Below are 12,413 nucleotides of genomic sequence, written 5' to 3' on the forward strand. Positions count from 1 at the left end.
TTTACACCTAGGGTGACCAACCGTCCGTAAATTTCACGGACAGTCCGTAATTTCGGCCGTCTGTCCGTTGTCCGTGAAGGAATCTTTAACGAACGCCATTTGTCCGTCATTTTAACAGGACACCGGTTGCACCACCCTAAAGCCGGCACAGCTTGCACCCACCTCTTTTCTTCAGTCCGATGCTGCACCAAAGCTCCTCAGATGCCCCGCAGCATTGGAGAGGCACAGCGGGATGGCTACCCTCACACCTCCAGCCCTTGATGACCTGTTAAGAGGTGCTTCGAAGGTGACTGAGAGGGAGGGGCTGCCGGTTCAGGAGCAGCGACATCTATTCACATGCAAACAGCCCTGAATGTGTCATGTCTCTGCTATTTAGAGGGGGGCTCACACATTCCATTTCTACCCAGGGCCCCAAACATCCGAGACTCGGCCAGATTACACCCCTGATTACACCGAGGCAGCACGTGGTTCTCTTCACAGAGCTTAATTACTGTCACTAAATTGTAAGCAAACCTCCGTTCTTCAAACATGGAATCTATAATGTAAGAAAATAAAGAAATGGCACAATCGCACCCACACTGATTAACAAAGTATGGAGGACAATCAGTTCAATCAGTTTTCTTAGAGTACCTCCTGTAAGTACTGTACATCACAGTGGGGGATGGCATTTTGGACAGAGAGCCTGTCTTCTCGTTGTCTTGTGCAGGAGAGGAGCCCAAGATGATACTAGAATACTGCATGCCCACCCCTGTGTTCCCTCTCCTGTGATGGCTCCTGCCCTCCCCATGTGGTGGCTCCGGTCCACCCCACGCCTGGGATGGCTCCTGTTCCTCCATGTTGTGGCTCCAGTCCACCCCCACCTGTGGTGGCTCTTGTCCCCCCCCTGTGGTGGATCCTGTCTCCTCCCTGGGTGGCTTCTGTCCCAGTCCTGGAACGGCCCCTGCAGCGAGGGTGACGTTCTTGATGGGCCTCTTCTCAAAAGGGCTCAGCTCAAAATTAATATGGAAAGGTCGGCGAGTAAGTAAGTGAAGGGATGGGTGAATGGCTGGATGAATTAGTGAAAGGGTAAATGGATGAATGAAAGATTGAATAAATGGCTAATGAGAGAGGATGGATGGATTGATGAGTGAGGGGAAGGATGGAGAGAAAATGTAAATAGCTGGATGTATGGGTGGAAGGCTAGCTGAATGATGGATGAGGGGAAAGATGGATGAGGGGAAGGATGATGGATGAGGAGATGGATGGATGGAGGGGAAGGATGGATGGATGGAGGGGAAGGATGGATGAATGAGGGGAAGGATGGATGGAGTGGGTGGATGGAGGGGAAGGATGGATGGATCAGGAGATGGATGGATGGATGAGGGGAAGGATAAATGGATGGGATGGATGGATGGGTGAGGGGAAGGATGGATGATGGATGAAAGGAAGGATGGATGAGGGGAAGGATGGGTGGATGAGGGGAAGGATGGATGATGGGATGGATGGATGAGGGGAAGGATGGATGGGTGAGGGGATGGATGAAGGGATGGATGAAGGGATGGATGAGGGGATGGATGGATGGATGGATGGATGAGGGGATGGATAGAGGGGAAGGATGGATGGATGATGAGGGGAAGGATGGATGATGAGGGGAAGGATGGATGATGAGGGGATGGATGGATGGATGATGAGGGGGTGGGTGAAAGGATGGAAGTATGAGGGGAAGGGTGGATGGATGGATGATGAGGGGAAGGGTGGATGGATGGATGATGAGGGGAAGGGTGGATGGATGGATGATGAGGGGGTGCGTGAAAGGATGGATGGATGGATGATTAGGGAATGGATGGATGATGAGGGGGTGGGTAAAAGGATGGATGGATGATGAGGGGAAGGATGGATGGATGATGAGGGGAAGGATGGATGGAGGACGAGTGGGTGGGTAGAAGGATGAATGGATGGATGATGAGGGGAAGGATGGATGGAGGATGAGTGGGTGGGTAGAAGGATGAATGGATGGATGATGAGGGAGAAGGATGGATGGATGATGAGGGAAAAGGATGGATGATGAGGGGAAGGATGGATGATGAGGGGAAGGATGGATGATGAGGGGAAGGACGGATGGATGGATGGATGGATGATAGGTGGGTGAAAGGATGGATGGAGAGTCGGTGGGTGAAAGGATGGATGGATGATGACTGAGTGGGTGAAAGGATGGATGGATGATGAGTGGGTGGGTGAAAGGATGGATGGATGGATGAGTGGGTGGGTGGATGGATAGTGGGTGGGTGAAAGGATGAATCAGTGGATTGGATGGTGGGTGGGTGAAAGGATGGATGAGTGGGTGGATGGTTGGGTGGATGGATGATGGGTGGGTAGGTGGATGAGTGAAATGATGGATGGATTGATAAGTGCAAGGGTGAATGAATGGACGTATGAGTGAAAGGGTGGATGTAAGGATGGATGAGTGAGTGAAAGGGAGGGTAGATGGACAAAAGGATGAATAGATGTGTGAATGAGTGAAATGATAGATGGATGAGTGATAGGATCAATGGATGGATTCATGAGTGGATGAGTAGATGGATGGATGGATGGATGGATGGGTGGATGGGTGGATGGATGAAGGAAGGATGGCTAAGTGAAAGGGTCGATGGAGAGAGAAAGGGAGGATGGATGGATGACTAAAATAGTGGATGGGTGGAAGGATTAGTAAGTGAAAGGATGGCTGGATTGGTGAAAGGGTAAATGGCTGAATGGATGGATGGGATAAAGAGTGGATGGATAAGTGTACAGATGGATAGGGTGAAATGGTGGATGGATGGATGGATGGATGAGGGGATGGATGAAGGGATGGATGAGTGAAATGATAGATGGAAGGATACATGATGGATAGGTTTGCAAACGGTTGAATATGTTTGGAAATGGCTGGGCTTACTTATATACTATTGCGCGACCTCTGATGTGTCTGTAAAACGTATCTATTGTCCTGAAGTTTTGTCCTGAATTTTGACCTCCTGTCCTGAATTTGTGTCGTGAATTTTGACCCTTTGTCCTGAATTTTTACACTCACCGTCCTGCATTTGCACCAATGCCAGTTGGTCACCCTTTTTACACCTCCTCGGCCACTCATTCTCAGTCACCTTGAAATTAAAGACATCTTAGCAAACGCAACCAAACTTCCCACATCTTTCTCACTCTATACCGGCTCCCTTTGTTATATTACATGCTCCTTTGCTTTTTCATATCACATTTGTGCAGACGATACAGCCATATTTTATTCCTTACCCGCTCCTAGACATCACCTTCAGTAATGCAGCTCAGTGTTCTCTCAGACTGTCATGCACACTCACCAACAGTTGAAAATAACTTATGCAATGTGGAGCAGTGGTTAAAAGTGTTGAATGTGATCAAAGTTCTGCCTGAGCAAATGACATACTCTCTCCCCAGCCTAAAATTGAAAGTGTGTATGTGTGTGGAGTGTAATGCAAGAAGTGCGATTTAAAACCACCTAATCGACGTACACAAATTCGTGTCGCCCTGTCTTGATCTGTGCTAGATGCAGCTATCGAAAGCACATCTGTTGCACCCTAAAGACGCGAGTGCCTCCTGCTCCAGTCTGCTGCAAGAAGAACGTATTCAAGCCAGACATGCATTACCTCACATATGGTTAAAAACTGATGCAAGAATTCCATCTCTTATCTGCCACGTCTCTGAACCATGTTAGCACACACCCATTTTTCTGTGTCGACGTTGCTGCAATGTACCATATATTAGAATAATCATGTTGCTCAGTAAAAATATAAAAAATCCTTTACTGTCCGGCGTCTCCAAATAGTGGGGTTAAGGCTGCCACTTTACTTAAATGTCACTCGTCTTGTGATTCCCTCTGGCTGAAAAGCCAGACAGCCCTTTAATGTGCAGTCATCATTGGGCCTGAGATGCCATTTCCGGTTCCGTAGTAGCCTCAAAATTGGGTAGTAGAGAATACTCCTACATCTTGGTGGACACATACTGATGCCAGACTGGGGTCGGCCGCCTGTAGTGCGAATGAGGGGGGCTGGTAACCCCACACACAGTGCACAGGGGGTACAGATGATGCTGACACCCAGCCCTCTAAGGCAACTCTGAGGAAGCCAGTCACGTGACGATGTCCGGGTCAAACTCAGGTAAGTGACGCGCATGCGCAGAGCCCTTTAGTGGACTTCTCTCTGCCGGTGTTCTGTCGACGCATGCGCAGACTCGCAGCTAGTGCCAGCACGATCTGAGAGGATGTGGTGCAGCTGCGCATGTGTATTTATATCCACCACACCTCGGAGTTTTTTTAAATATTACAGTGTTCTTGTCCACCTACCTGCCTGCCGCACCCCATGTCTCCCTGAGGGACCAGTCATGTTGCTAGCCCGCCGGCCTCCACTGCCACCTTCTTTCTTACCAACAACACCTGTACAAACACAGGAGCCCCATCTATGGAAGCAGTTACCCAATTGCTGCACAGCTTCTCGACGGAAGTTCCACCCTACTCCACAATAATTGGCCTATTCCCTACAGAGGCGGCTCTTGATTGTGGGACAGTGCTGTCACTCGGCTAATCACCCAGCCCACTATGCACGCTTTCAGAAGGGGCAGCTGGGAAATGTAGTTATACAGGAACAGTAACTACATAGTTGCCAAGGTTTCAGATTGCTATGTGTGTCATTTTCATAATTTCACTGTAATTATCGATGGTTTCTGATTGGGTGTGAAACATGGGGCACAAAGGTGTTACAGTTGCAATCCCCCCACGCGCTTCTTCTAGAATTTAAAGGTATGGTCCCATGTAACACATGTAATCCTTAGTCCTTATGTTTTGCAACTGGTTCTTATGTAAAGCGTTCTGACACCTTCAGGTAAAGTTCGCGCTATATAAAATCGCATTAAATAAAATAAATAAATAAAATAAGTCTAAATTGAATATACAAAGCTTTTGCCTGTGGGGGTTCGATGTTGTCCATAAATTTTTCAAAACCTAACACTCATTTAAAATGTAAAAAACTATTAGTTAAAGTGCCAAGTGCAATACCTTCTACATTTTGTTGATCCATATAGTCCCAGAACCTTTTTTAAGGAGAGGAGCCATCGATTCTCAACTTCCACCTGGAGAACAACAACGACCGCAACACCACCACCCTACTGGACAACCTCGCCAACCTCAGTCTCAAGCAGCTGGTGACCACCACTACGCCGGACACACACTCAACCCCGTCTTCTCATCCAGCAAGGACATCGTCTTCAGCCACGCCACCGGACTCCACTGGACGGACCACAGCTGCGTCCACTTCAGCTTCAGAAGAACCACGATCCACCACCACCAGCAACAGGTTGCACAAAGAAGCTGGAACAAGATCACAGCCGAACAGCTCGCCGCATCCCTGAGCCAGCACCCTCCCGCCAGCTCAGCGAACCCCAGCCAGGCCGCCGACAACCTCACGAAGTGGATCAGCAACTGCGCAGACGACCTCGCCCCACTGAGGACCCCGCCCAGCAGACCCGGCAGCAAGAAGGCCCCATGGTTCACCGACGAACTCAAGAGCTCCAAGAAGAACTGCCGAGCCCTCGAGAGAGCCTGGCGAAGAGACCCAACACCAGACAACATGACCACCCTCAAGCTCGCCACCCGAAAGCAACATCAACTGAACCACGCCACCAAGAAAACAGCATTCAAGGAACGGCTGGACAACAACGCACACAACAGCAAGGAACTCTTCAACATCGTGAAAGAGCTCTCCAACCCCAACGCCGGAAACAACGACATCACCCCATCGCAAGACCTCTGCAACTCCCTCACCTCCTACTTCCACAACAAGATCGCTGACATACACAACAGCTTCAGCACACAACCAACGCTCCCCATGCCCGCACCAACGCCCCCCACCACCACCCTCAGCGCCTGGACCCCGATCAGCACCGAAGACACCATCCGCACGATGAACTCCATCCACTCCGGATCTCCCACCGACCCCTGCCCTCACCACGTCTTCAACAAGGCCGACGCTGTCATCGCACCCCACTTGCGGGACATCATCAACACCTCCTTCGACACCGCCACCCTCCCGGAGAGCTGGAAGCACGCCGAACTCAGCGCTCTATTGAAGAAACCAACAGCAGACCCCACCGAACTCAAAAACTACCGCCCAATCTCGCTCCTCCCGTTTCCAGCCAAAGTCATTGAGAAGACCGTCAGCAAGCAACTGGCCACCTTCCTCGAGACGAATGGATCCCTCGACCCCTCACAGTCGGGCTTCCGGGCCAACCACAGCACAGAGACCGCCCTCATCGCAGCCACCGATGACATCCGAGCCCTGCTTGACAACTGAGAAACAGCGGCCCTCATCCTCCTGGACCTCTCCGCGGCATTCGACACTGTCTGCCACCGCACCCTAGTACAGCGCCTCAGCAACGTCGGAATCCAGGAGAAGGCACTGGAGTGGATCATCTCCTTCCTCGCTGGAAGGACACAGAGAGTCCGCCTACCGCCGTTCAGATCAGAAGCCACCGAAGTCATCTGCGGCGTTCCTCAAGGCTCCTCGCTCAGTCCCACCCTCTTCAATGTCTACATGAGCCCTCTCGCAACCATCGCACGCCAACACAACCTCAACATCATCTCCTACGCCGACGACACCCAGCTGATCCTCTCCCTTACCAACGACCCCACCACCGCCAGAGCCAACCTACACGAAGGGATGAAAGACGTAGCCGAGTGGATGATGACCTGGTGCCTGAAACTGAACTCAGACAAGACGGAGGTCCTCATCCTGGGCTCCTCGCCCTCCGCCTGGGATGACTCCTGGTGGCCCGCCGCCCTGGGCACCGCACCCAAACCAACAGACCACGCACGCAACCTGGGCTTCATCCTGGACTCCTCCCTCTGCATGACCAGACAAGTCAACGCCGTCTCCTCGTCTTGTTTCAACATCCTGCGCATGCTATGTAAGATTTTCCGGTGGATCCCCACCGAGACCAGGAAGACGGTCACCCAGGCCCTTGTCAACAGCCGTCTGGACTACGGCAACGCCCTCTATGCCGGAACAACCGCCAAGCTCCAGAAGAGACTCCAGCGAATCCAGAACGCCTCAGCGAGACTCACCCTCGACATCCCCCGACACAGCCACATCTCCGGACACCTGAGAGACCTGTACTGGCTCCCGGTCAACAAGAGAATCACCTTCCGGCTCCTCACCCACGCACACAAAGCCCTACACAACCAAGGCCCGAGCTACCTCAAGAGCCGCCTCAACTTCCACGCTCCCACACGCCAGCTCCGTTCGACCAGCCACACCCTCGCCGCCGTCCCCCGCATCCGAAGAGCCACAACAGGAGGAAGGTCCTTCTCCTACCTGGCCGCCAAGACCTGGAACTCCCTCCCGACCCGCCTCCGCCTGACCCAGGACCACTTCGCCTTCAGGAAGCAGCTCAAGACCTGGCTATTCGAGCAGTACCGGACCCCCTCTCCCAAAGCGCCTTGAGACCCTCCGGGTATAAATGCGATGATTGATTGATTGATTGATTGATTTTGATATGAACCCCGGGTCCTCCCAAACACACTCCAACCCTAGTTCCAAGGGCCAGTTCTTGATTTTATTGAACCATTTAATGCGGCCTGATTGTTTGTGCAAAGCAATCAGTTCTTTCAGGGCCTCCTTCAGCGGGACCTGTGTGTTACTGGCACAGATTTTAATCCAAAACAGAGGTGCCCTGAGGATAGCAAAATGGTCTATGGGTTTTAGGCCAAGATCAAGTCTTAGTGGCAATAGGGGTGTGCTCGCAGGTAGGTTCAGGATTGCCCTGATGAATTTGTTTTCAGCTAGGGTTAATTCTTTTAGATTTTCCAACCCCCATAGCTCAGCACCATAGAGGGCTTCTCCTAGGCCTTTAGCCCTGTGAAGTTTCAAGTTGGGCGACGCCCTGGACCTCCGGACTATAGCACAATCAGCATGTTGAAGGGTCAGAGTGCTCTTCTCAATTTGGGGTGTCCAAGCCAACCTGTCACAAATACGTACACACAGATAGTCGAAATACTTGACCTGCTCCAGTGCGTGCGCGCCAAGCATGAGTTTGCCCTTATTTGATTTGTAGGGATTGAAGGTCATATATTTTGTTTTGGAGTAGTTTATTTCTAACCCCTTCTTCCTGCACACTTTATCAAATTTATTTTAAAGATTCTGGATCCCTTTGGGTGTTCTAGAGATTAGCAAGGTGTCATCAGCGAAGAGCAAACTAGGCACTGAACTGCCTGCTAGTCTAGGGGGATCACTACCCCAATTGTACTGTTCATCTATTAGTCCATTAAAGTAGAGGGTGAATGGAGTTGGGGCGAGGACACATCCTTGGCGTACACCTTTCTGTACTAATACGTCTTTTGTCAGACTACCTTCAATACTACACCTGACCTTTGCATATGTGTCGTGGTCTAAGCGGATCAGGATATTAAGTATATAAGCTGGGAGACACCGTTCGCTCAGAGCAAGCCAGAGTTGGTTGTGATCTATCGAGTCAAAGGCAGTTTTTAAATCCACAAATACAACATACAAGTGGCCACCTCTGATGAATTGGAATGTAAAATCGAAAGCCTTGTAGTTCATAGCTATGGGTTTTTGTATGTTCAAGAATACTATGACTTGCATGCCAAGGTGAACTGTTTATGTATTCCACATCAAAACTGTTGGGCTTCAGCCTGCCACAGCAACTTTAAAAATGCCTTTGGTGCACAAAGCACGCTAGCGCTTCTTAACTATTGTTTACACTTGTAACGTGGGAATGGATCGGCCAACCAATTCCTGCTGTTAACAAACATCTATTTTATTTATTGCTTTGCTGTTTTATGTAGGGCTTTATTTATTGTTTTGCACTTTTATGTAGCACTTTGAAATCTGCAGGTATAGAGTGTTTTACAGAGATCGGTTTCCAGCTACATGCAGGAAGTTTACACACGATCACGGACACTGACGTTTGGCAGCAGCTGCTACTGGTATCTCGCACAAAGTCCTATATTGTAAAGGGGCTTTTCCAGGCGTTCGCCGCATGATCACCAGACCCACCTCTGATCCTGGCGAGAGTATACCTCAATGCTGTTCTACCAAAGCGCTCTACTACCAACACACGCTACAGTGGGCTGGAACCTACAGATTGTTATTGTGTGCCATATCGTAATAGTTGTCACTCGAACGACACTGTCTTTCTAATAGGTTGTGCAAAATCTAAAAAACTTTAATAAAAAGAGAAGAGTTTAATAAATAAAAAAAGAACGAACAACACCACACCACCAGGCTCCAGTATCCAAAAAGTGCACAATCTCTAAACAACGTGTGGCTGAAAAGATAAGGTTGAGACAGAGGCAGAGTGAAGTGAAGTGAAGTGGAAAGAGATACAAACAGAGAGGTGGGCTAAAGAGAGATGCGTTTGAGAGTGAGGTGAGGCAGATGGGGCGAGATACGGCGAGCTGTAATGGAAACTGCAGATGTTGAATTAAAGAGAACTGTTACAGGGGTAGAGAGAAGCCTAGAAAGTGGTAAAGAGACAGGTGGAAGACTGATAAAGATTCAAAAGGCAAGTAGACAGAAGTGGCACTGATCAGTGTATTATGAGTGATGAGGTAGACAGAGGTGAGTGAAAGTAGGGCTGGTTTTGTAGTTGAGGTGCATAGAGATGTAGAAAGAGGGTAAACGAGAGGTAAAAAGGAGTGAGGTAGAAGAGATGAGATGAAATAAGGAGAGATGGGATAGAAAGATATGTGAGTGAGACCGAGAGAGACAGGCAGGATGTAGTAGAGAGGTGAGACAGAGATAGAGAGAAAGGGAAACAGAGAAGCGAGGTAAAGAGATGAGCATGAATGTTGTGATTGGTGAGGTAGAGAGAAAAGATACATGAAGACAGATTGGGAGGTACGGGCGTGAATAACGATTGTGGAAATGACTGCAGGGGGTGCACTAATGGGGCGTTAGGGATGGGAGAGGAAAATCCTAGGACCAGAGGAGTTAGTGAGAGAGGGAAGGCATGAAAGATTAGGAATTGTTAAAGAAAAAGAGAAGGAAACAGAACATGGATAAAAATGATGAGCGGATTCCTTTGAAGTCTGATGGGGGGGGGGGCGGGGGAGCGGATTCCTTTGATGTCTGATGCCGAGGCTATGTGATGTGATGTGCACGCGCCTGGCTCACATGAACTGTACCCGATCCGCAGTTTTGGGTAGACTTTTGAAAGCATTACTATAAATCTCGACAAACAAGCATTGCTAAAGCTATACTCTAGTCTAAACCTAAAAAGTCTCTAAGCGAAAGCAGACAAGTGCTATGGCTGATGTCCAGAGCCCTCAATGTACATACACATATAAATATAAACTAAAGTATATACAAGAGGTCTTGAATGCTTGACCTAAAAGTAAAATGATAATAGCAGCATTATTATCATTTTGTTTTTCTTAGTTATGGGGCTAAGTTAGGGGGGGCGGGGATGGGGGTCACAGGGGGAGGAGTGGTGGGCACACTCTAAGTGCACATGACGATGTAGCCGACCGTCTTGAGCCGGCCCTTTATGCGGACTTTGCTTGCTCCCCACCAGGCTGCAATGCACAGCCTGGTTTGGAACATGCACAGGCTCATAGTCCCTGTTGAATCGCCGAACCACGGTGTCAGACCAATCACAACTCTGCATTGGCTATGGGGAGCCTGTGTGCCAGCGGCTTCTGTTCCAGGACTCGTCAGAAAGGAGAGACGCGGCTGGCCCAAGAGGTAAGTGTTTTTTTTTATAGTTTGTTTTTTCAGCCCCCCTAACCCCTCTCCGCACCACCCCTGTTCCCTGCCAGCCGTCACTGGTTCTAACCAAAACTTATGACATTCAGAGGGTTTCAGTTTTAATGAGTTTAAATCTATCTCAATCTTTCTCTCGCTATATAACTGTTGTTTTATGTACTTTAAATATATCACCATGAAACAAACCTAAAAAAAGAGTGGGAGATTTAAACTCTGTTGAGAATTATTCTGGCGACAATTACAGCATCCGGTAATCACTGCTACCCTGGTGTAGCTTATTTACTGGGTGATGTTATTACCTTCTTTTCTGAGTTTCCCACTTCAGAATGAGTATTAACATGTGGAATCCACATTTACTGCACCGAGTACTAAATGTTTAGCATTTATTTATGAGCATTTTTTCCCTGATACATGTCACCAGGTTTTTACAGCAAAATCTGTCAACTGAAAATTGTGTGGTATAGTTATAGATACACAATTCAGAATCCGATTGGTGCACAAACATCTAGTTGCACTCTAATGGAAATTAAAAATACAGCTTTCTATCAGGGCCTGAGTAAAGTCTGTAAAGTTATATAAGGTAGGGATAGGCAATGTTACCAGAGAATTGAGATGTTTTTTTTCTTTTCTATGAAAAATAAGCTCTCCACTCTGAGTGTTGGTCTGCACCAGGGTGCGTTAGCGGCCCTATGATGAAGCATGTGTCTATATAGTGGGTGAGGGAAGTCTTAAAAATCCTTTGGAATTTCCCAGTGAGTTTCTTTCTTTTCTTTTCTCTTCTTTGTTCCCCTCCTTCAATTATTATTATTAATATTCCCAGCTCCCTATTTTACTAGCTGGCATTTGTCCTTCAAGTTAATTGTACTGCATTTTAGTTGTATTTCTATAAGTCTTAATACTCCTTACGAGACACTAAAGCTCGCTGCTCTGTGAGAGTGCTATGGGTGGAGTATGTTTGTCATGGATGTATGTCGTTACAATGCATACTTTTACAACGCATACCTTTACAACACATTTTTTACAGCGCAACATCCATTACAACGCATTCCATTACAACGCATACCATTACAACGAATTCTTTGAAACTACCTTTACAACGCATTCCACTACAACGCATATTACATTTTCAACGCATACCATTACATTGCATGTATGGTAAGTATTGGATAGAGTAGGGGTAAAAATTACTATTCTAACTCCAGGGGGTGCAACAGTAGGGTAAGTGTTGGATAGAGTAGGGGTAAAAATTACTATTCTAACTCCAGGGGGTGCAACAGTAGGGTTAGTGTTGGATAGTGTAGGGGTAAAAATTACTATTCTAACTCCAGGGGGTGCAACAGTAGGGTACGTATTGGATAGTGTAGGGGTAAAAATTACTATTCTAACTCCAGGGGGTGCAACAGTAGGGTAAGTGTTGGATAGTGTAGGTATGCATTGTAATGGTATGTGTTGTAATGACTGCGTTGTAATGACATGCGTTGTAGTGGTATGCGTTGTAGTGACATTCATTATAATGGTTGCGTTGTAATGGCATGCGTTGTAATGGATGTTGCGTTGTAAAACTTTTGTTGTAACGGTAGCGCGTTGTAAAAGTTGCGTTGTAAGTGTTGTTTCCCGTTTGTCATGCAATCTGTAAAGGTTTTGTACATTTTG

At 48.1% G+C, this 12,413-nt stretch overlaps 1 protein-coding gene across 1 annotated transcript in view; it reads right to left on the reverse strand.

The window, feature by feature from the left end:
* The window catches only part of LOC147725042 (TBC1 domain family member 20-like), an 87,308-nt gene extending 82,865 nt beyond the window's left edge, over positions 1-4,443 (reverse strand). Inside the window, exon 1 of the mRNA XM_086966507.1 lies at positions 4,328-4,443. Coding sequence (XP_086822633.1) covers positions 4,328-4,367 — 40 coding nt within the window. The 5' untranslated portion in view covers positions 4,368-4,443. The remainder of the gene's footprint in view (positions 1-4,327) is intronic.
* Positions 4,444-12,413: the final 7,970 nt, after the last annotated feature.

Source organism: Lissotriton vulgaris, chromosome 4_1 (assembly GCF_964263255.1).
Source record: "Lissotriton vulgaris chromosome 4_1, aLisVul1.2, whole genome shotgun sequence".
NCBI lineage: Eukaryota > Metazoa > Chordata > Amphibia > Caudata > Salamandridae > Lissotriton > Lissotriton vulgaris.